The sequence below is a fragment of the Pyrgilauda ruficollis genome, unplaced genomic scaffold (assembly GCF_017590135.1).
Source record: "Pyrgilauda ruficollis isolate IOZ18807 unplaced genomic scaffold, ASM1759013v1 scaffold39, whole genome shotgun sequence".
Taxonomy (NCBI): domain Eukaryota; kingdom Metazoa; phylum Chordata; class Aves; order Passeriformes; family Passeridae; genus Pyrgilauda; species Pyrgilauda ruficollis.
Window position 1 is genome coordinate 1,925,371 of NW_024525378.1, and position 26,156 is coordinate 1,951,526.

The window sequence follows — 26,156 nt, forward strand, 5'->3', positions numbered from 1 at the left end:
CTCAAAATAAGTAATTAAGTAACGGCTGCCAAACAGCATTCAGGGAAAAACAGGTTAATTTACCATATGAAAATGCTTTCCTTGTTCTGTAATAGAACAGTAACATGAAGATAAACATTCAAATGAGAGAGAATGAAACAAATAAGCGAATTTAAGGCTGTAGGAGCCACAGTATGAAGAAACAAAATTTATCATATCAATTTTGCCTTGACTTAGCTGTCAAGTTGTATTTGTTAGTTATTATTAGTTGTTGTATTTGCCTTCTTATTGTGGACAGGTTTGTGTGTTTCCAAGGAAAACAGCAGCTATGGCAGAGAGTGCTACTCCACATCAGGCCACTCAAGCCAGGCTGGCCAAAGGGACTGGAGAGAAAACAACCCCAAGGCTTTCCAAGCAGGCTGTTGAGAAACAGGCCAGCAAGCTGGTTTTGTAGAGCACACTCTGTGCTACTTGTTTAAGAGACACATCACAGTAGTCACTCTGACAAATAACATACCAAAATAACCAATTCCAGCTTTGCAGAAATCTTAGGTGTAGTGAAGATAATCAGAAGAACCACATTTGGGGATTAGGTGGTAAAAGAAGCTTGAAACCGATTTCCTAGAATATTTGAATAGAATATTCCTAGAATATTGCAATAAAATATTTCCTAGAATATTGCAATAGTCAGAGAAATACAATATTATAGTCTGAACATTTTGGAATAAATTAATAATGATTGCCAAAAACCAGCCAAAAAGTGCTAAGCGATTTACAGTAAAATAAGATAGCTTTAAATCAATATAACCTTTAAAGCAGAAAAATCATATACAGATGGACAGCTAATTAGCATCTGATCTCCCTGAGATAGCTACAATGAGAGAGAAACAAGATTCGTAGAGTCAGGCAGTGGGGAAAACGCAAGATGCAGTTCAAAATTCAGTGCTGCAATTGCTGAGAAACTATAAAAATGCTCCCACTAAGCAATGGGAAATTCTAGACAAGTTTTTGGGTCACAGAGTAATGAAACCAATGGGATTAATGAATCAAAATGTGATTCTTTGGGCTGGCATAACTGTGAATAAATCAAATATTATCATTAATGGGGCATTGGTGTCACACAGCTACATCCCCACAAATTGTATGACATTTCCCAGAAAAAAAAATCAAGTGAAAACCCAATGCTAGACCAAAATTTAGCAGCACTTTTGTCCAGTGGGTTAAACCATTAAAAAATAAAAAAAACCCCAGACATCTGACAAGGTACTAGAAAATTTGTCATAAAAATAATCTCAAATCTGAAAAAGAAATAGGTCTACATCACAGTCATCCTTATTCAGCATAAAGAAGATGCTGAACTACAAGTGATTTTACAAAGAAGCAAATCTTAAATCTGCCTATCATATCAGGACAGGGAAGAGGAGAGAAGGAAGAGAGGGGAACCAAAATTGCCCCTCCACCTCCCCTCCTATAACCCTCCAGAACAGGCAGCAGCAAACAGCAGCCGGAGGGAGCACTAAGGGGTACCTTTGTAGCAGGGAAGGAAGCCCTGCGATAGCTGCAAGGTGCAATGCTTAAGCATTTTTGTAAGTAAGATTCTACCTGGCAAGGCTATCCTAGCTGTGGGGCTGCAAAAAATCCATGAGAAAAGACTTCAGGCCTGTTTAATAGAAATGAACACAATGGGAAAGAAAAAAGAACAACTGGAAAAAAAAATCCAGCAATACCAGCAGTGAGACAATAAAAAATTACATGGAGGGGAAAAAAAAATCCCTAAATACCAAAGTACACAGACATTATTTATTCTAATTATAAATTAACCTGGATATTTTAAACACCTTACAAGAACGTGTGTTGGCATTATAACACAAGGCTTTGTATTTGAAAAAAAATCAATGCTTATGTATTACACTGTGTGTTTGGGATATTTTTAATATATTTTATTTTTGTTCAAGAAACCATTCAGATTCAGACAGAGGGAATATCTTATTTGTTCAGAATTAAATGTTTTCCCAAGCTTATATTATACTGCAAAACCAAGTGACACCCTTGCCTTTTCAGGGTGTTTCTGAGTCCATCATTCATTCATTCATTCAATATTATTGATCCAACACTAAACAAAAGTGATTGAATGAATATGTGCAAACAGCTAAGAAGAAGAAAAATAATAAAAAAATGAGGGTTTTTTTTCTGCCAGAGCATGCAAATCATGTTAGAATAAATATGCAGGTACAGTCTTGAGCTGCTTTGACCTAACTCTAGAGCTTTATTAAAATACTTTTATTCACACTTTGTGTAATGAACTGAACCTTAGACATTAGATCAAAGGCAAAAACTAGACTGTGTATTATAGTTCTGATGTTTTCTGCAGGACAAACAAGATGAATACAAACAGCTAACCATATTTATATAAAAGTGAACACTGGACAGAAGCCAGTTTCAAATTGATGGAAAGACAGGTTCTGCCACAGAATCAATGTCATACATTTAGGCAGAAGGTGAAAAGAAGAAAAAAAGAAGGTCCTACTGTATCTTGCAGTGCGTTTGAAATTTAGGATGTGCACTTCTTGCCATACCTCAGCCTAGAAATTTTCTGAAATTTGCAACTTAAACTTTGTGGACCACATTTCTGCTCTTAACAGCAAAGTGATGCAAACATCTCCCCAGGGGTACAACTGCAGTAATGAAGAGGGACTCAGCACCCCTGTGAAAGGATTTTTGTCACTAAAGTAATTCCTTTGTCCTAGACCAGTCTTGCCTGCTGTACTGCCACATCCATTTCTCTGAGCTGAAAGGTGAACATACAACTGCTTCCACATCTGCCCTACCTTGTGCACGTATGCATCCGTCCACACACTGAGACACAGCCTAATTAGCAGGTATGGCACTGATCATCTGCTTCAACCCCCCCACGCATCCTCTTCTCCAGCAGCAAGTGCAAATCTTCAGGAGGGTTCATCAGTAATGGCAGGGCTCCTGCTGGCAACTTGTATCAGGGGGAGGATTTGCAGAACTAAAAGGTCTGTGTCCCTCCAGATTCACCACAGCTTCTCTCAAATGAGGAGAAACTTCACAGAAAATTCTGCCTGAAGGTCAGACCTAATCTGCTTTTCTCCTGCTCCCGGGCATTCCTACAGAGAAGTGAGCAAAACTTCCTTCTGTGCTCAGCTAACTCCTGAAAGCAGGACCAGAATGTCCTCAGGTTTGCACCTTTTATAATAAGACCTCAAGAGGTGTCTTTCCCTCATGCACTTTGTCTATTAAAAGCACAACACAAATACAGAAAATCTATAAAATCCCTCCAGTCCCAGGAGAAAAAAAATAGGAAGAAGAAGAAGAAAAAAAAAAAGATTACAATAGTGAATTATGGGCCAAAAAGACAAAGATTCTAGTTTGTTGGTGCATTGGGTCATATTCCAGTGGGAAGAAGGCCTCTTCAAGAGGGACTGCCTGCATCACATAGATAGAAGTAGCTAATCTTCTTAGCCAAAGACTAAGTTTAAATGCCCTTTTCATTACTCAAAGTAATAATACATGAAAATTGTGCAGTGAAGGCAAAAGTAGCACAAACTCACTGTACTGCAGCAAACATGATGAAAAAGGCTAAAAAGAAAATGAAACACCACCTTCTTTTATCAAATGTTTATGTGTTCGTGATGGAGGTCCAGGTAACAAGTATAAGGATTTAGAAATTCAGATATTAACAAGAAGAAATTTGATTCAGTGGCCAGTATAGAAATCTCTGTGATGACCTGCAGTACTTTCATGGTAAACCACATCATTTTAACCTGAACATAGCTGTGAAATTCTGTGTTAACAGTAATTTTGATGAGTAACAGATGCCTAATAAAGCCTCGTTTCTTACAGATACATGTATCCTAGGCTTCTACAAACACAGACACATACCTCAGCTCCTACTTCATGCCCTTCTGATTTTCACCCTTTATTTGTGTTTCCTCATTTTTTTTCTGCTGTTTTTTTAACAATCTTCTCAATCCAATCAATCCCCTTTCCATAAACAGCAGCAGGACATGTAGGACGTCACAGCACAGCACAGCTGGCCCTAAGCTCTCTGCACTCATATTACAGCCTCCTCTTCATTCATATGGATCCCTGTCCACAGAAGCTCATTTTCACAGCAATGTGTAGAAGCTAACAATCTTGGGGAAATCCCTTGTTAAAACTGGGTTGCAATTGGCCATTGGTCAGAAATTCCTGGGAGGAACTGACAGTGCAATCACATCAGCCTTGTTTCAGAAGGAAAGCAAAAGCTAGAAACATCAACAATTTTCCTGAACACCAGCAGCCTTTTCAGTAATTCAGAGATGTGACTTGAATACCTATGGATCTCTGGGACAATAAAACAAATCTCAGGGTAGGCTCTTTAATATCCAATCACATGAGAACCAGGAATTTTCCCTTTCCACCCCCCCTTTCTAACACAGGAACTCATCCTATATTAATATGCCCAAGAGTGAGCAGTAATATATCATGATTAGGGTACCTATAATTTTGTTAGAAAACTTTCCAACATGAGATGCTGAATCCAAAATAAGGTTCTTCAGTTTTGAATGTCATTACAATCTAATCACTGCATTGCCTGAAGGAGTTACTTGCCTAGAAGCCAGCAGTTATGACTAGATTACATAAAATATGTAGAAACAGAGGATATTCTGAGGAAGCACAAAAATTTATACTTTGTTTCTGGCAGAAGCTTAATTTCAGAGTTAAATGAAATTGTAAATGAAGCAGGCTGTAAGAGAACATCAATGGCACAATGGCAGAAAAAGATGAATCTCCAAAATTGAGAAGGAGTGCCACAGATTAAGAGAGATGACCAGTGTGGTCAAAGTCCTAATGCTGATTAAATGTTTGTGTTAACAAAACAATTAGGAAAAGTGAGAGATGACAATGAAAAACAGGAGAAGCAGCAATCTATATAAAATGGATACTTTTGCCACTGTAAGAAATTCACATGGATATAACAGGTGATGGATATACTGAAATAGAAGAGAAAGACTGAATAACTAACGATCTCCTCCATTTCACAGTAACTGGATACTAGCAGGAATGCTTCAATGTATAGAATAAAAATACTTAATTTGTCTTTTGCAAAATATTAAGAGATACTCTTCATGATTCTTCTTCACTCTTTATTGCCTTGAATACATGTTGAAAGAGCATGGGGGTAAGATTAATATGGAATAATTTGACATTGTTGTATTCCCCCTACAGAACAGCAACTTTCCACTATTGTGCCTTTAAGGCCCACTCTCAAAGGCACAGGATATTATTGGCACTTTTAAACTAAACCACTGAAAGTTCAAACTGATTCCACTCCGCAGCCTGGAGATCAAAGATGCACATGCAGCCTCCAACCCATATTCAGACTGTCACTCAACAAAGGACTGCTGGCCCACAGAGATTACCCACAGAGAGGCTTTTCATTTGAGAGGCTAAGGAATGGGTGCCTGCATTTGTCCTGCCAAGAATATCTGTTCAAAAAACATTTTCCAAGTTATGTCACCTAGCATACCTCAATGAAAGTCCTTCAGGTTGACATAAGACTTTGCAGACTAAAACAACTTGCTCCTTTCACAGATATAAAATGCTCCATTAAAAAATAATTAATTTTGTTACAGTAAGAGATAATTAAATCAGCCAGCAGTTGAAGGCAGTTAATTGAGAGCACAAATTCCCTTTCTGCTGCTGATCAAAACTAAATCTGAATTTGTAAAAACGGAGAAGGAAAAGTACGTGTTTTTTGATATGACATGGAAATATGTCACCTTCAGACTGAGACTTTTCTCAACCTCTATAATCTTCCCTGTTTCACAGTGTTGAAGGCTGTCAGTGACCTGATTTAACCAGTTAAGTAAAAATACACTATCATTATCAAAAGCATACAGGAAGGAGAGTAGAGACTGAAGCTGCCTTGCAAGAATCTATTTCCTTCCCCTCCCTCACCACTACTGTAATTGCTTGAGTAGAAAATGCAATATGAAAATTTCCAGCACATTTATACTCTTGGCCTTTTGTTTCACTGTTTGGTTTTGGCAACTTCTTATTGTAGAGAATGGAGAAGAGGCAGAAAAGAAAAATTCATCCAAACAGAGGAAAAGCAGTCACCCAGTAACTTGGAAATCAGGGCTAAAAGGCTTTCAGAATGGTTTTGCAGCCAGCAAGCCTCATATTGTATTTGGTCAGGAAAGTAATTTTTCTTTTAGTTATATTGTATTATTCTTCTTCTTTCATCCCTGTTTTTCCCAAGACTACCAGTACCATCCTGCTTTTCTCTTGCGTGTAAGAGAGTCATCACTTTGCTGAACCTCATGACACCTGTGTAAATCAAATCAAATCAAATGTCCCTCCTAGGGTTAAGAGCTTTGTTTTCATGACTGCAGGCACAAGGACAGGGACAGAGCTTTGGAGTCAGACATCCAAATGAAAATCCTCTATTCAATAATACAATGTCAGGTTAGTTTTTGTCTCTGTGCTGTTTTCCCTCTTCCTGACTGCAACATGAAATGACTTCATCATCATCATGATTTCATAAAACAATTTATGTGAGTTTGCTGTGATTCCTTGAGGTGAAGTCTCAAGTTTTGAGGGAGGACAGCCTTGTATTTTATCAGGCTGGATATTACTGCTCCACCTCTGAGAACCACAGATTTCTATCTTCTCCTTCAAGTTATGCTTTTAATCAGAGACACTTATGACAGTGGATCCTGAGGAGTGGAAGGATTTGTACTCTGTTTCCCCACTAATGTATACATGCTACATCTGCTGATTTGCAGATACACATATTACTGTCACTATATGACACAACACTTTCACAGGCAATATTTAGATTATTGCCATTGCTGCTATTCCATTTACTAAACCTTGCCACACTTCCCAGCCATGCTGCTGTGGTTTTTTTTTTATCCTTCAGCCAATCACGGTATAAAAACCTGACATAAAGAGCCATTTTGCCCTGTGAGGATTTATCTAGTGCCCACAGGATACTAAGCCCAAGCAGTCAAGAACACCTTGATGAACTGATATCATAAATAATGTTTAAGACATAGTCACAGCTATAGTGGTTAAATACAGAGAAATAAATGTTCACTGGTAGCAATACTTCATACCATTCTATAATTGGACATATACATTGACAAATTCAGGAATTTAAAAGCTTTCTAATCACCCTTCCTCAGACTAACAACTTCATGAAAAAATTGATTTCCAGATTCCATCAGGCAGAACTTGACTGCAAATGAAAAGATTTTTAGCACAATGAAACCCAGCTGTTTAAAACATTCTACGTCATAAAGAAATTCCATGTGACAAATTAAAAAAAAAAAACAAACCAGAGTTCCAGCCACATACTTCATTATAGGTCATGAACTAGGCCAATTTTAAGAGACAGTGTTAAAGGCTAGTTTCAAGGCTTCTGTTATTTTCTCCATTCTCCCCAGAGACACACTATTATTTGGTTTCCACAGAGGGATTGCTTTTTATATCAGAAAAAAAATCCCAAAGCAGAAGAAAAAATATCTGATCTGACAAGCATTGCAAACACAGTTAACAAGCTACTTTAATTATCCTCCTAAGATTTTCCCATTTGTACTCTGATCATCATCTTCTTCACAAACTTAATTATGCCTCATTTGTTCTTGCTGCACTACTCTCAGTGAGTATTCCAGGTGGAAAAGAGGAGCCTGTTTGTAACTGTAACCTCAGGTAATTGTTATGTATTTTTTATTTTGCTATAGAATAATTTGGAATTTTTAAGGAAAAAAAAAAGTACAGGAGCATCTTTGGGCAATATGAATATTCAGTAGAAAGCCAGGGTATTTCCACATCAGAAAAGCAAAACTCAATGGCTATGTGATCAGCCATCCATCTGAAAATTATCACTAGTCAAATGATTGAATAAATGAAGAAAATCATGCTGTTATAATGTGCATTTTAGAGATTAGTATTAATAAATTCTGATTCCTCAGCAGAGGAAACCTTTCCACAAACTTGACCTTTGAGAAAGTCAGAAAGAAGAACAACTGGGAATAAATGTGCTTCGTGAGTCAAATACTGAGACATGAACCTAGTCACTATTTAGAATTTATGCACTTCCAGCACTTTTAAAGTGCATAGAAATTACTGTGTTCTGACTGAGTACAGACTGAGTAAATACCCTGAAGTACCATAATTTAAGGCCTGATGAGTTTCTTCTAACTTTTCTGAAGTCCTGGGTTTTCCCCCCTACTGTGCCTGAACTTGATTTAACCTCGGTTGCTTTTTGAGACCTATTATTTTTATTTAATTAACCTACTGAGACACATGACTGCTGCCCCAAACTCACAAGCAATTTTGAGTACAATAAAATGCCAACCCCTGAAATCTAGCATTATATACAAGTAACTAATCTTTACACATGAACTGCCCTTCAAAACTGAAACATAAAAATTTCACAAAATTCCAAGCTTTAAAAGCATCAAAGCTATGTTTCTATTTTTTTTTTTTAATTCAGAGACACAAGACAGCATTAGAATATATTCAATTCCATGCCTTACCTGAACCAAATTCCATCCCTTCAGAGATTCAGCAATGATAGAAGTAACTGTTGCACATACACCGCCAAAAACCATCAGATGATTAGGTCCAAATTTTATTGCATCGTAGAAGGCTTTGAGTCCTTTTGCATTGTCACACTGGAAAAAAAAAAAAAAAGAGGGAGACAATATTCAATGTCACAAATAAATTAACTAAAAAATAAACTGCTGAGTAGTTGGTCAAGGAAAAAAAATCAGGGGTTCCACAGACATAAACATAAGACCTAAACCGGAAAAATTAGAGCACTCTCTTCTGGATGCCTAATTGGCCATAGTAAGAAAACGGCAAAAACGCCTCATTATGATCTACAAAACAAAAATTTTGGTACCACCACTGGACAAATAACAAAAAAGTCTGCTAACAAATGGCTGACCAAAACATTTTTATGTTTACATTACAAGCAAACTTGTAACACCAGATTGTCAGCAGAGCATCCATAGTTGGAGGAAAGTTTGACGCTACTGATGGTCACTGTAAAAAAAGTCCTGTCTTTAAAGAAGACTCCAAAGGAGCTTCTAGTTAAAGTCCAGCCTCAGTATTCTGTGCAAAAATATGTAGCAGAGACCCTGTCATTCAGAAGCGTAGCTCCAGGTCTTCAAAAGATAACAAAATATTCTTTTGAAGTGCTAAGAATTAATTGTTCTGCTGTCATAGCTCGAAGAGCTTTGAGCAGTACGCTGGGCTAGATGACATTCTGAGGTCCTTCTAACCTGACCTGTTCTTGGCTTCCCTGATAATTAGTTTGATCATTATTTCAGGTGTAGAGGTTTTTACTGTAAACTGAAACCAAGACTGAAAATTAAGAAAAAAAGGCTCATGCTAGTCAGTATTGCAAAAGATATATCAATGCTTGAATAAAGTAGTATTAATAATTCATAATAACCCTAATTCTTGAGCTTGCAATAGAGTATTAATAAATTATGTGCCTGAAGGTTAAATTTGATTCCAAACCATACTGGAAGTCAGGAGTACCAATACCAGAGGAGTACAGAGTATAATAGCAGCTGCCACTGCTCCACTAACAGCCACTCCTATCTCTTTTTGAAACACAAGTTTTCTGCCCTCTTTTGCCTCCTCTGCAAAGTCTTCCTTGAATGTACTCTTTATAAGAACTATCACACACCAGCCTCCAATATTTCATTACGACTATTCAATAAAACAGTTCATTTACTATCAGCATGCAAGTAGTAATTGTATTGCATTCTGCAGAGAGAATAAAGATTTTGACTAAGAAGTTTGGAGGCTTATATTAATCTCCTTACTGAATTAATATGCTAAAAGAAAAATTATTATATTTGCATTCTATCTGCAAGAATAGAATTATTGCTTCCACTTATTCAAAATGATACAGATATTTAATGAATAGACTCTCTTAAATTGCATAATACAGCCCAATGCTTTCTTTCTTAATGCAGAAAAAACCCCAAAACTTCTCAGTGCAGCAGAGGTTCCCCTGTCAGTTTAATGTGCTGGTGACAAGCTCACATTGTGAGGGAATTAAGACTGTGATCATTGGAAGAAGCAGCATTCTCCATTCTTACTCCACTTCCTACTTAAAGACCAGTTTATTCCAAGTGCAACCAGAAGGCTCAGCTGCTTCTTAAATCTAAAAGCAGCCAAGGACACAACAGCTTTAGGTATCTGCACTTAACTAACATTTAGCCAAGTCTTTTCCCTTGGCTGCCTTATCACATGAAGCTGCACCAGAAGAGATTGCTGAACTGGTTTTCATACCAACTTAAAACCAGTTACTATAATTTTTTTTTTAATTAGCTCACATTTAAAATGTATCACTAAGTAGCAGTTTGAGAAGAATACAAGCCATCTATGAAATAAAAATTATATCAATAGTAAAATAACTGGCCGAAGTTGCAGCCAGTGAAGGGCCATGTACATGAAAAGTTACGAATAAATGAATGATAAGGACTTATGTATGTTATCTGAAGTAAAATCCACACTAAAACCCACCCTTACATCACAAAGCATCTGATGCATTTTTAACTGCTATTTGCCTACAAAATGTTTCTCACTGCAGTAAACTTAAGAAATTATGGGTTGCAGGAGGTCAGCTTGCTGGGAGGTCCAGAATTGATATAAGGTCAGTCTTTCTTATTTGATTTTTCATGGTTATGAATATACTAGCATGACAACAATCCCTTTTCAATTACACAGCAATTCTCTTGGAAAGTATGCCAAAATATTTGCTCATCTGTCCCAAAGTGAAAGGTTCACACTGCTGAGATATATTACTGATCAATCAAAAGTACCACAATAACACCTGGGCTTCTCTTCAATGTGATCCAGTTAAAAAGCTACCATGTTTTCACCTTTGTACTTTCATCCTGACTAGTCTCAGTTCTCTCTCTTCTATTTAAAAAGCCTAAACCTTTGTACTTTCATCCTGACTAGTCTCAGTTCTCTCTTCTAGACCACCATGAATAATTAGACTCTGCCTATTCCTTGAGCAAAATTGTCCCAATAGTCTAAACTACGTCTCAGAGATAAAGAACAAGAACTGTGTCTGGGCACAACTGGACAGAATTGAAAGGAAAAATGTGTCTCAGAGATAAAGAACAAGAACTTAATACTGTGTCTGGGCACAACTGGACAGAATTGAAAGGAAAAATGAGAAAGATGGGAGAAAGCAGACTTTCACATTTGTTTAATGTCACATTTCACAACATACACTGTGTATAACATTCTTCCCTGCAAGCAGCAGAACAGTCTGTCACAAGCATTAAAAAATAAACATTCAGATAAAAATAATAGCCCTACCAAGCCAGACAGACAATCAGGAGAAAAGGTTTCTTCCTGCCTCTAGTCTGAGGAACGTATCCTTAGCGAGCTCCTGAAGCCCTGTGAACAACTGGATTTTCTCAGAAATCCCAGGTGGCCACCGCCACTGCTCATGGTCTTCAATTCCCAAACCCTACATATGTAACAGTAAAAGAGGGCAGTGCTGTTGAAAGACAACAATTCCTGAAATTCCCATCATATTGCCACCCAATCACTTCCTTGGCTGTCTCCAAGTGACTCCAACTAGGTCCAGGAAAAACCCTTTGCAGCAATCGACTTACAAGACAACAGAAGACTGCATAAGAATGAAATCCACATTAAAAAGCAAAGGCTAGAAAGTCCTGGCCACATGTCGATGACAAGAAGCTGACTGCCTTACTAATTGTAGCATGACTGATAGCAATGAAGGGGAAAGAATCCCTAATAAAAAGTCACGATCTTGTACCATGAAAAATATAATCTGAAGGAGCCAACACTGCTTTTACCACCAAGTTTTGATATTTTGCCTGAATTGTCATCAACGTGTCTACTTCACTGACCTGAACTGCAGCCAGCTCACTTTCAAGCCATGTATAAAACCAGGCAGCTATGCTGTGCCCCTGAACTTGACTGCACGTTGAAACACTGACCATGGTTGCAATAGGTTTATTAAAACCAGAATTTCAAGTATATGTGATTTGTCACTTATCACAACTTTCTTCAGGAGAAGGGGCTGAGAACTGCCTACCCCAAACACATTAATTCCTGTGCTTAGTTTCAGCCAAAAGCCAGGAATAAGCAAAATATAAATAGCAAACATACATATTAATGAAATAATTACATTAAGTGTATCTCTTAACACACTGACTTGATACAGATTACCTGGGAAATTCACATGGAAAAATACAACCAAATCACTAAGCAAAGGTTTGTGAAGTGTCCTGCCTCTTGTTGTGACATAAGACAGCTTAATATCACAGCTAGCATCTGACAAAGCGTGCATAGAAGTACCTATTTTAATTAGGAAAAACAGCCAGATAAACTGCTGCATGAAGAAGAGTCAAACGAATTTGTGGATTGAAGTGTGAACCTTCCTGAATCCTCTTCAGAGGAGCAGCTGACAAATAAAAACTCTAATCGTCCACTGGGAAAAGGATGTGAATACACAGGGAGGGAGAACTGCCTGAGGCATTAGGGGTGCCTAATTTCTGGAGAGAACAGCACAGCAGCTGAATACAGGAGAGACCTCTCATCTACCCAAAGGCCCTCTGCAGCTGGGAGAAAGGATGTCCCATGTGAAGGCCCCACATCAGTGAAGTCAGGAGAAGCAGCAGGACTGACCTGTGAGGGTTGCTGACTGCCAGGTGGGCTGTCTGGCAGAGAGAGAAAGAAACCCCGGGGTGTGCACTGAAATCCTCATGGCCATAAGCATAACACACTGCAAGTCCTTGGTGCACAGAATAGAAATTCGTGTGGCTCTCTTACACTAAAAAGTTTTGCCAACTCCATAACAGTGACAGGTTTGAGTAATTACAGGGCTAGCACAACAGCAGATACTTGCAATTTAACTGATCCTCAGAGTTGCGCAGCAGTGAGCATTGCAGGGATAGATACACTGGTCACATGTGTGATTATGTTTAGATTTCTAGCTGTTGGATAGCCATGCTGAACTGTTTCTCAGCAAGCTGCATTCTGGCACAACTATACTTTTTCTGAGTAAAAGTAAACATGAGGAACTATTTTGGTGTCTATTGAGCTACTGACAATTGATGTTAGAGAGCCTTTATGAAAAGAAGGACTAACAAACAGCTGTCATCTGCACAGTAAAATATCCAACTTTATCAAGTGATATCAGAGCTTTCAGCAGCAATCTGCCCTAAATGCTCATAAATATATTAAAGTACTTTTGAACAGAGAGAACAAAGGTACGAAGCCTTATTCCTATCCTCTGTAAAACCTTGCCTAGAAACTACTTTGTGTTACAACATGAGCTCAAATGGAGCTCAGATGAGGAATACCAACAATTATTTTAATTTAATTTTCAATGACTTCTTTAAAGTCATCAATAAATACAGAGAATTTAGTGAAGAACATATAGACAACTGCTCAGAGCTACAAAAAATGTCAATCAATTTGGCAAACTCTGCCTGCTTTATATTGGGTAGGGCATGCTTCCCCTGTGGTTTCTCTCTGTTTTCAAGTATCTGCAATTTTGGTACCTTAAAAGCCATCTCAATTATATTTTTGCATTTAATTGCTGTAGCTGGATTTTCTTTCCATGAGTTTGTACGACTGCTCTTGGAGCCTCCACTTTGACAACCACAGCATCTGGTGACAACATAATTATCAATTGAAAGAAAAAGCACTACTTTTCAATTGTTCTAGAATACTTCACACTGTGCAAAGTAGGTGTGAGATGTCTTGCCAGGGGATGTTATGAATGCTACAAGTTCACAAATACATGAAATTAAATTGGACTAGTTCATAGATCAAAAAATTAATTCAAAACTTCTTAATGGAGAGATGGCAACTTTCTCAGGAAACACCTGAACCACAGATTTTTGGCAGCCAGGATACTACTTTAGGGAAGCAGGACCAAAATCTCACCCTTTCCTGCTGATGAACTGACAATGCCAAGCACTTGCATCAAGTCTGGCTTGAACTGCTATAGCCATTCCCATGTTCTGCATTTGAAAAACAAAAGCAACCCCTTTCCAGCAAGTACACTAAACTTCTCTGTCTTAAAACTGAAGTTAATTCATCCCAAACAGCGGGCTTCTTCTGTATGTGATTTCTCTACCATAATTTAACTAAAATATGCAATCATCTTTAGCAGTCATATTTGGTTTTGCTTTAGAAGGACTGACAACAGCAGAGGAGGACTTAATCTATTCAGTGAATTATTTCCCATTAAATTAACTCTCTTACCTTGACATCTCTTGACATACTTCTAGAGTTTATCTAGCAACTTCTTTATCTGATTCTGCCTGCTGCACAGCTCACCCAGTGCTACCTCTAAAGTACTGGTGCTTGGCATCTCATTTAGCAGCTTATATTGTGCCTTAGGTGTCACCAGCCTCATTAATGACTGATCCCAAAGCAAGGGGGACCACTCGCTCCTCCATCCCCTTATGTCCTAAGAGCCATGTGGAGGCTCAGCCTCTTTCTCAGTGCCATTTTCTTTTTACTCAGTTCACTGTTTGGAACTGACTCCACCAAGTAAGATAAACAAAGATTTCCTGTCTCTCCTTATAAGAGAAGTATATTTACTTTTCCCAACAATACCTTTTTTTATTATATGACTTATATTTTCAGTCTCGATACTATTTCTTGGAGTATGTAACATTTACACTGAATGATTCCAATTTAAGAACTCCAATATTAAATGGAATTGGGATGTAGCAAATAGATAAAACCTGTGTAATCAAAACTGACTCTGTGTTTCCATCCCGATTAAATATGCAGTAGTAGCAGATATCAATTTGACTTACTCTTTTTAGACTAAACTTGCATTCAGCTTGAAAGGTGAAATCTTCCCTCAAACAAAGGTAAAGCTTTTCCCTGGTGTGTAACTAACACACACAGAAGTTCAGAAGGCCATCAAGAAACATTTTGTGTATTTGTGATATGAAGATCACTCCCTTTTAATAATGCAGCTATTGGGTTTATGTGGCAAGGTTTTGGTAGCAGAGGAGCAGCAGGGATGACTTCTGTGAGAAGACACAAGGAGTTGCCCCCAGAACTGACAGCCAGTTCTGGCCAGCTCCAAAACTGCCCACTGCCCAAAGCTGAGCCCATTCAGCTGATGAAACTCTGTGATAACACATTTAATAACAGGCAAAAGAAACCTCCACTGCACAGCAGCTGTAAAGAGGAACAAGAAAAAAAAAAAAGTGAAAGCAACAGCCCTGCAGGCACCAAGGTCAGTGAGGAAGGAGGGGCAAGAGATGCTTCAGGTGCTGCAGCCCATAATGAGACAGGCTGACTCCCTGCACCCCATGGGGGTCCATGGTGAAGCAGAGATCCACTGTGTTTTTTTTTCTCCTGGCTGTACCACTACTCCTGTGCAGGAGTTGTTTGAGGGCTATACAGCAGTGAAATTCATAATTCAGGTAACACTGGCCAGGATGTGTGCAAGAAGTTGAGCAGGAATTCAAAACATGAATATCTTCTTGTGAATTGCTAACAGAAAGCTAACTTCTGGGCCTTAGAGAGAGCCTATTGTGCAAAATTAACAATTAGTCAGATCCCACAGTATAAGTTACTGAGTTTTAGTTGGATTGTTCTGCAGTTGGACCTGTCATCTTACCTGAATCAAACTGGTGTTAGTTCAAGTATTCCTGGACCAGAGGGGATTTTATAACACCCATATCGTATTAGCTCACCCACAACATACAGTCCATTTTAACTTAGTCACTTCTGCATCAATCTAATAAAATATTACACAAGATAACTTAAAAAAAATCTGTAAAACCATCAGCATAAATTGAAATGAATGGATGTCCCCAAAATCAATGTCTTCTTGAATTATTATTTATCATTACACTGCCAGAAATAGCCTACGTTTTCATAGTCACATTCTGTTGAAACATATCTGTTAGATTTCCTTTCATTCCCTCCCCAGCACTTTTTAGAATACAGGGAAGAATTCAGAAAAGTGAAAAGATGTGTAATTTAAATATGACACTGGATTTTGTTTTCCACAACTAGAGTAGGCAAAAGATATGACTTTTCTCCAGAACAATCAAAAATAATACATCATACTTCATTCTATGTTTTGTAAATAAATTTTCTGAAACTGCCTTTAAAGGTATAGTTTCACCAGTTTTCTCCTCATGTTTGCTACTGACTATGTAGTCACTTTTAATAGGATTGGGCTTTTTTTCCCCATGTAATTTTGGGAATAGGAAAATCACTTCATGTAGGGAAGCGTACCATCTCTAGACTCTTAGTGTGTCTTTTCAGTACACTGAAAACTGTTACATACTAAAAATGTGTAACTCCTTTTAACTGCAGCAGTGATCTTTACAGTAAATAAAATAAAGGACTGAAATAAGAGAATAAAAAAGGAGAAAAATCCAAATTTAAAAATAAAAATCAAGTTCTTGTAGGTGGAAGAAAATAGAGGTGTACTAGAGCAAAACATGTAAAGTACCAGTTATATACATGATAGACTGCCTGGCCCCCCTCTCTGCAGTAATAAGCTGCAACTGAAACCAAGATAGGAATGCAAAGATTTTTTTAAAAATCACTTGACCCTCAGCAAGCAGCAAGAAGCAATTGTAGGGGAAGTCTGCTGTATTAATTCTTTCTTTACCATGACCTATTTACTCATGGAAAAGGCTTTATTTTTATAAAAAGTGTAGGGGTGGGGGCAAAAAAAAAAAAAAAAAAATCTATCTTGATACTTTTCTGACATGAAATTTATAAAATATTTTGGGGGTGAAGAGATATGGAAAAAAGAAACAAACAAATCAAAACTCTTCAGTATCCTTCTGGTTAAGGGTCATGTTGAAGTAAGTCTCCCTTGTGTGCCTCTGTCATATGGCAACAGGGCCCACATCTCAGTGTTCACAACCACAGAAATTTCTAAATAAACATTTACCGGGGATGACAAGAGGCACAGATGACTCCAAGGCCCTTCAGAATTGTTCTTATGACTTCTGAAAGTCATTTACCTGGAAAATGTGAGACAATCTCTTAAGCTATCACAAGGATGTCTGTAGCATCCTTGAGAATATATTTGAATTTTAATAAAAGGTCCGAAAGCACCTGGCATTTTTGGAAAATATGATGAAGCTCTTCTACTTTAGAGGATTATATTCAACATCAAGAGTGCTTAGTGGTATGTGTAGCTCCCAGCATGACTTTTCAGAAGCAATATTGTTTGAAAGGTTTTTTTTTTTGGTGGCATGTTTTTTGGTTTTTTTTAATTCCCCAACAAGAACTTCAGAAACACAGACAAAGATCAGAATTAACATACAGCTGACAAAGTAGGAGGTTAAAAAGGGCATAATGAATTAAGAATACCAAAAAATATTTTTTTTTTACCCAAAGGTCAAGAAAATCTGGTATAATAGCCTCCATCACAAGTCCATGATTTTTAATTAAAATCTTTCTGTGATGTAAAACAGTTGAACTTTGTCCACAGTGAATGAAACTCTGCTAAGCTAATTTATCTAATGAGGAATAACATGTGATCCTTTGGATAAACTACCATTAAGTTAACCCATAAAAGCCAAATTAAATTCATGGTATGCTTTAATTTGGCTTGAATTAACATAGCATGAGACTACAAAAATTCATCATTTTATAGAAGTCCTAGCCTAGAAATTGATAGACTACATATCAGCACAATTAGCATCATATTCTTTTTCTCCCTTAATACCTGGCAAAAGAGAAAACATGGAGAGGATAAAGTTTTATTTCAGCAGCTGCACAGATGGGATGACATTCAGCCTATGAGCAGGCACAATGCTTCACAGTCAGCAGGTATGAAAAACCCCCAAAATCCCAGTGTCAGTTAGCATCCGCGCTAACAAAAACCTGAGGTGCCATGGACTTATCTGCAATGGGGAGCTGACTCAAACATGAGCTTAAGAGGCAAAGGAAAGAGAAGGATCAGCCCTGGAAGTATGGAGAGACACTGGAATGGAAAACTGTTCAAAATGGTTTTCAATTTCATTAGCTCTGTAGGCAAGGTTGTCACAGGTATTACTTCCCAAACTTAATTTGTTGTTTTCCTATCTAAAGGCTCTCCTTGATCTCAGTTTTATATTCCAGAAGAATAACTGGTGGAGATTACAGACCACTTCAAAAACTTGAAGTGGTGGATCTGTCTGATATGTGGTCCTGTCACATTCACGCATGAACACTAAATCTCAATAGCTTTAAAGCTGTAAAAGCAGCATACTGCCTCCATGCTGCAAATTGCAATATGATTAACAAACAGCTGTTCCTTTGCAAGATCAAGAAAGGGTAGCAGACTGACAAATAAATCCTCACCACTCACATTCAGCAGTGTAGCACAGGATTTCTACAAGCAGACTGACCAATGCTCTTTCTTTTTCTTACAGCCTTTACAGAATAGCTTAATTAAGCCTCCCAAGAGTAGGGTATTACTCACCTTGAAGTACTGACCCTTGAGGGTTTGCTCTTTATGCTCCAACCTCCCCCCAAAAAAGGCCATGTGACATAAAAGTGAAATAGAGCTGAACTGAGTGCAGGTGAAATGTCCACAGAGAGCACAGCTCAAACCTGCAGTCGACCCCAGATCAACCACCCAGATATTTAAAAGCAAATACATTCAATGCAAGTCTGAAAACTGCAGACAAAATCCATACTAGAGGCTAAGGCCTGCAAGCATGCCCATCTTAGCATAATTAGGTCACCCTAATTCTCTTCCTTTCATTTCTTAAATGTGTTACATACTTGTGACACACAACAAAATTTGTTCCTCAGCTCCTTGCCTGCTTGCCACCCAAGATGAAGGTAGGAGCCCAAGAACTGTTTTGTCTCTGAGCACACTATCCTCCTTCATAAGGGTTCATAGGAAACCCCAACACAAACTCCCTCAGACATGTCTCACTGAACCAGTAATTCCTGAGCTAGTAATTCCTGAGCTAGTAATTCCTGCTGGCTGTTAACCAAGTTCTACAGAAATCTCACTGACACACCACAAAGAAGTTCCAAACTACCAAATTCTCTGTCATTTGCCCAGTTGTCTTCCCACTGTGGTTATATTTGAAACTTCCCTGACTGCTGCTATTACTTTGGCACGTAATGCTCTGCTAGGCACTGCTACCCCACAAGCAAAGCTTATACGCATGAGTAGAATTCATCCCTGTGTAAACTGAGTTTTTTAACTTGCCTAAATGCCACTAAAAATGGCTTGGCTAAACTCTAATAAACTGTAAATGACTAAACTCCCTGAATCATCATAGTAGAAAATTCACTTACTAGTTCAGTAACTGGATAGAGAAACATGTAAGTTTTTCCATCTGTCTATGGAGATAACCCTGCCTTAAAATCTCCACGATTTTGCCAGACTCATTCAGTCCTAAGCTGCCCAGAGATAAAAAATAAATTAAAAAATCATGCAAATATCAAGTTCCTCAAGACAGTCTGCTTTCTCTTATACCATGTACTCCAACAGAGCTAAATTGCTTTAAGCTTGTACAGGGAACAGTGCAGATTCTTGACGTTCTTTTGCCAAACATGTACTGACTGTCATCCAGAATCTTAACAGGCTGAAATGGTATAAAATGCTAATAGAATGATTCTAATCATTCTGTCAAGCATGGCTGACACTACACTGTCAAGTGAAGAAAAGTACTTTGTACAGCTCTGGATCCATTTTATTTTTTTAGTGTGGCATCATATAGGTAGAGGAAGTGGAGTGAATGAGTTAAAATCTTTTTACAATTTTTTAGGAGATAAACTGAAGGAAAATGTGCAAGTCCTGACCAGGTGAAATATTAAATTGACAATGACCTTGTCCAAGGAAACCATTCTCAAAATGAAACAGTGCTATGAATACCTCATGGGATTTCAAATGTCTTACTTGATTTGACACTCAGGGTGTCTCAAGGGGAGCAAAGGGGTTTCTGTCATTAAAGTCTTCTAGTACAAAGTAGTGGTGCAGAAAAAGAGACCTAAAAAGGTTTTCTGTTGGTTACTGGAAACTGCATAAAAGTTGGCAGCTGTGGGAAATGTTGGTGCAGGAGGGAGGTACAACATCTAGCTCAAAACCAGTAGTGAGAATGTACACTAAGATTTCAAAGCTTTGATGAAATGCAAGCAGAAACACTCCAGTGCCACAGACCAGATGACACAGTAGAGCCAAGAAATGCATTCTTTACTTAGGTTGTGGTCAGAAACATATCACCTTTCCACAGCCCAATTAGAAGAGTTTATGCAAGTGGTTCCCAATTCAGGTAAAGCAAGCTGACAAATTACTACTAATATTTACAGTTGTTTGTATGACTGCTGACCTCACATTGAAATGGATGAGTTCCCACCATCTTTAACATTCTGTCAAAGCAGGATGTGTACTTACATGTTTGTGCCAGCATGTGCATGCAGGGACAAGGACAGAGGAGGACACCTTGCTGGCTGCCACAGATCTTCCTGCAGCCCAGATTTAACTGGTATGCTTTGAGGGTGAATGAGAACACAGCAGTTAAAACACCTCTTTTCAAACACCCATATCTCAGCTTCAAGAATAGGGAGTTTGACAGCTGAGTTCCACATACTAATCTTAAAAAAAAATTCCACAAACAAACAACAACAACAAAAACCCTCACCACAAACCAATAAAGCCAAAACAAATAGGCTCCAACAAATGGAGCTGGAAGCACAAGTCAACTTGCTGAGCTGAGGAGCACGTGATGACAAAATAACATCTCAGGTGCCAGTTAAAAAAGCATGGAACAGCACATTCCTCAGGTGCAGTGGAGACTCTATTCCCTAGAAACAGTAAAACCAGTGGAAAAAAAGAGGAATCATTTCTTCCACTGCCTCCTATACTGCCACCCTACTATATGCAAACCAATGGGAGACTGTGTGAGTACCCTCTTCCAATGTGTTCAAAATATAGTTTAAGCTACTGTAGGAGTTGGAAGATAGGAGACTCCCACCCACAGCAAAGAAGAGGAGAGAGAGACAGGGATATGTATGAATCACAAATATTAACATGGATTTGGGTGGCATGGGATGTGTTAGCATGCAAACATGACAGAGTTGGCAGGGGGAGAAAAGTGTCATGTGTCTCCCCTCCCCACAAAGGCTTATTGACTGCTTTAAGCTCAGAATATTTCCACAGATATGCAGATATGACAAAACAAGTACACCTCCAGATTTCAGAACTCCTCATGCTTTAAATTAATGATGATAACATTACGGGAAGGAAAACAGAAAATTTGTCCACCGCTTTCTCCATTGTGTTGCAAACATTTCTGCAAACTCCTTTTATTCAAAACCTATCAAACAGTATGTGTACAACCATAAACATTAGAAAAAATATGAACATAATTAATTAATTGAGATGACAATAGAAAACAAATTTAGGAAAATTAGACTACAAGAGTTATTTGCAGTGTTACTCAGAGAAATTGTTTCCCAAGTTTACATTTTAATGTTCAAATCAACAAACAAAAGGCTTCTCAGCACTTAATATTGGGTACACAGCCTACTGATAATCAACTTCTGAGTGCTGCATACTTCTGCTCTATGCCACAACATTCAGAAAAGAGATCAGCTTATACTAGCAAAGAACTAGTTCTTCTTTTTGACTAGTTCCTGACAGTTGAAGAAACTCTTTATAGTCTTGTTTTGATGGTGGTTTGTGCATTAATTCCACCAGGTGTATTAGGACCAACTTATGCTAATACGGGGTCAGCCCCCTCACTGAGTAGAAAGGATTCCCCTTCTAATCCATGATTTATCATTGCTGATAAATTTGTACATGCGCCTTGAAATGTCATTTGACAGTCTAGCTTGGCCTTTTCAAAAACATTTAGCAGCATTAGTTCCTGTATCTTCTCATGTCCAGAAAATATTGGGTAAGTTCCTAATTACAAATTCTTAGTGTCCAGCAAATAGGGTGCTGTGATTCTAAATGCCACTTAATCAAAAATATGTAAAACAATATGACTAAGTTATGTAAGATCTATATAAATTAAGCTGATATGATGTTTTAATGCAACATAAAAGCAACCTTTATGACAAAACAATCACATTTTTATCAGCTATGTGCATTAAAAGTGGCACAATGCAAATAGCACCGCTTTCTATTTAGAAATAAAAAATCAGAAGTAATTTTGGCACAGCTTTAATCTGTTATAATTAAATTGCCTTCCATTTGTAAATAAACCCCATTTAAAACCTCACAGGGTTTCTGTAAGCCTTCTTATTAACATTACTCACTCTGTGACTTCAAACTTTTAGAAAATATTTATAGTTAAATCTTCAAAAAGGTATTTCTTCTGCTTAAAGAAAAATGTTGATTTTTCATGGGATGATTCTTTTCTTTTTACTACAAGCCACCAAAACACAAAGGCATCATGGACCTGAGAAGAATATACCTTTTTTTTTTTTTCACTTGATGATCTAGACAGAGAAACACTTCTCATTTAACTCAAATAGTTTCAGAACACCTTTAGCAAGAGAACAGAAGTGTGCTTTGTCCTGTCTATCTTGAGCTTGGCAGTTAAAAAAAGAACAACCTCTTCTGATTGGCAAGACTGGACTATCTCAAGCTGAGAAGAGACACAAACAACAGGCTCTAAATATCAGCTAATGCTGTAAACACAAAGGTCAAAGTCAGCTAACCCTCTTGTTATGTTGAGTCCAACTCCTGCCAGCAAGTGTTTGTCAAACCTACCTTCTTTTTTATTCTTGAATCTAAAGGCACTTAACTCCTTGATGCTACTGATTTCTGAATAAATGAGTTTGGTGATATGCAAACATAAACCCCTCGTTTAGAATCATTGATTAACTCTATAGGAAGCCAGCAAAAAGGGTAATATTAGCTTGGAAAACTGCAGTTAGTTACATGAATGATTCAGGAACTTACAAAGTACAGAAAAAATGCAGAAGCTGAATGGGCCAACGGGAACATCATGACAACCCCAGAAACTGTGGGGCTGAGTGGAACAGGACAGAGGAGAAGACTTGCCTTACCCAGATCCCCAAAGGACACAGCTTTCTGCTTCAGGGAAGCTGCTGGAACAGCACACTGAAGTCCTTTGCTCATGACTCATTTACCTGAGCTCAGCCAAGTCAAACTCTTATGTTTGTACATAGGAGGGCTGTGCTGCCCTTCACCAACGAGTCAAAGGTACGTGTTAACAGCACCCTCGTGAATTTCATCCAGACAAATCCAAAGTCTCATGTGTAGGAGCAAAGAGTCCCGTGCAACAGTTCAGGCTGGGGGCTGACAGGCCAAGCAGCACCCCGAGACAGGAAAGGGGGAACAAGAAGTTGAACGTGTGTCAGCAACGGGGCTGTGCAGTAGTGAGTGCAGACTGCTCTGCACTAGCAGAAGCACAACCAGCAGTTTCATGGGACAGACTATTCCCTTTTAGTCATCGCTGTCAAAGCTGCATTTCAAGCAGCCTGCTCATTTTTGAGCCTTTGGATATACAGGAAATTCTGATAAACAGGAGAGAAACCAAGGAGAAACATCAAAAGGGTGATGGACATGTGATGCATGAGGAACAGCTGGAGAAGCTGGGCTCCTTCAGCATTAGGAAGGGAAGGCTACCAGGGCAGCCCTCCAGACCCTGATGGGGAATAGTGATGGAGGCAGACTATCCTCACAGACATGCCATGGAAGAACAAGAGTTCACAGCCTCAAGTTGCAGCAAGACCAATTCTGATTGAAGAGGTAAAAGGGCAAGTCAAGTGATCAAGGATTGGAACAAGTTAACTAGAGAGCTTGGGAAAACCTCCATCCTTGGAAATTTTCAACACCTGACAGTTCAGTGCCCTGAGCAACCTGAGAGACCTTCAAGATCAGCCACTTTGAGCAGGATGTTGAACCCAATGATCCCCAGAGGTCCTTTTCAAGCAAATTTAATTGTGATACTTAAAGAATAAGTTGTCACAAGAGCTGAAAGCAAAGCAAGACTGGTAAAATCAGCCTTGTAACACCATGTCTATTCACAGCAGCCTCCAATGCAGCACTTACTCCAGCCAACACAACAGCAATTCCAGCTTTGATTTAATAAGGTCTTTTTATCAAACAGTAGTACCTAAGGGTACTGAAAATACAGGGTCATTACCCCATTTTTGGAATGAAGCTGTGCAGATAAAACTTTTGAGCCTAAGGTTTGTATCATATTTTCCATCATCAATAAGAATCACTTTGCAATGGGAAAGCAGAAAATTATTTTGGCTAGCATTTACTTAAGACAGAAACAGGAATATATATATATATATATATATATATATATATATATATACACACACACACACATAAAATGATTGAGAAAGAATGGCAAAATTAATATTCGTATAACAACAGTGTGCTCCCTGGCTCTCATTAAAGAATTTATTTTAAACCTTTTTTTTTTTTTTGCTTTTTAAATTTCCATCATGGTCACAATAAAGAGCATTATTTACAGATTGTTATGGATAGTTGGACAATTGTTTTCCTTGTACTAATTTTATACTGTTTTGCCACAATTTTTCTAACTAGATGAATTTCAACTTGTCTAAAACCTTTTTTTTTTGTAAAACACCATTTAGTCAAGCGATATCATCTTTCATTTTTACATACTTATGTTCACCCAGCAATTTCTAATGGCTGAGGAAAAATACTATGACAATATTTATTAACCCACAAACACAGGATGTGTCACCTTTTGCCAAGGTCCCGGAATAATTCTGGCAAGACAGAGTTTATGAAAGCTCAGTGAAAGCTCTGATGATAATATTACTTGTAATAATTGAAATATTGAAACAGTAAAATGATGTAAGGTATTTATAACTTATTGTAATTACAGCTTCTCCTAGAAAACACCAGATTGTCTAGGCTATATTCCTGGAAAGAAGGCATCTGCTAATCTTGGTAAACAGAGCAGAAAAGTGGGATCTCATTTAGAATAAACATTCCTAATATCCATTCATTGCTTTTCTCAGGACTGTTCCTTGAACTGGGACCAGCCCCAGAAGTTGCCAGCACATGCTGCACCCTATGGAAGCAAGCCCTGGATGCCCATCACTCCCCAGCTGTGGGGTGCACAGTCTTTCACTCTGGACTTACTGCTAGTCAGGAGACAAGAGAAAAGCACTTAAATGCCATTCCTGTTTTATTGTTACGATCTTGTCTTTCAGATGAAAACTGTACTTTATAGATCTGTGAAAACAGTGTTGGGAAGACTTAGGTTGGAGGTAACAAAATGGTTAGGAGCAGAGAGATGATTAAATTAGATAAGGTAAGAGACTCTGAACCAATCCTGGCAGACAAAAATGTCACTGAGTGAACCTGTGCTAAAACACTCTTCATCTAAATTGTGATTGTGAGCCCTTTAAGGACAGATCTCATTTGAATGACTCCCCTTAGGTAATCATATAAAAAAAATTCTTTTGATTTCCTACCATCTGTTTAAAATAGGAAGGGAAATAGCAGATGTCAGTTGTGTGTGCAAGAATGTACTATAATGTAATGTTCCCATCTCTTCTCCGAGTACTCCTTAACCCTAGCACCACTTCTGCCCTGAGACATCCCAATTACTTTCACTCCAATCCTTCTCCTTCACACTCTGTTGAAAATCTTTCTCCATTCCTGCCTTCTGCATACTCTTTCCCCAGGGCTAGGCTTACAGAGCCCAACTGAAAAAAAGCATAATCATAATATTTTCTGATAAAGAGCAACAGACATAAGTCTCTGCTCATACAGCTTCTGTATGCTTTCGTGTGCATCCTAAAGTCTCCTGTGTACCCCAGCTCCCCTAATACTTGATCCCGAGCTCAGGCCTGTGTCTAATCCAAAACTCTTGGCAATTATCAATACTTCTGTCCTGCTTTCCCAGTGACTACTGCATCCCTCTTCAAAGAGTACAACCTGAGACATCAAAATAAGTAGAAACTAGTCATGTTACTGCAGCAGATGTACATGCAGGAAATATCCTCTGTGAAACCACATCTGTGATGGAATTCTGAGAACTTGTGAAATATTTTTGTAAGACAGCCTTGTCACACTGCTAATTTAGATTTCTAACAGACATCCAAATTTCTCTTACTGAGTGTTCTGTATCATTTTCACTTGGGAGAACATCATGTATGTTGCCTCATTACCGTAT

At 38.2% G+C, this 26,156-nt stretch overlaps 1 protein-coding gene across 1 annotated transcript in view; it reads right to left on the bottom strand.

Annotated features, from left to right (window-relative positions):
* Positions 1–26,156, bottom strand: part of GABBR2 (gamma-aminobutyric acid type B receptor subunit 2) — a 454,172-nt gene that overhangs the window by 343,591 nt on the left and 84,425 nt on the right. Inside the window, exon 3 of the mRNA XM_041476645.1 lies at positions 8,535–8,672. Coding sequence (XP_041332579.1) covers positions 8,535–8,672 — 138 coding nt within the window. The remainder of the gene's footprint in view (positions 1–8,534; positions 8,673–26,156) is intronic.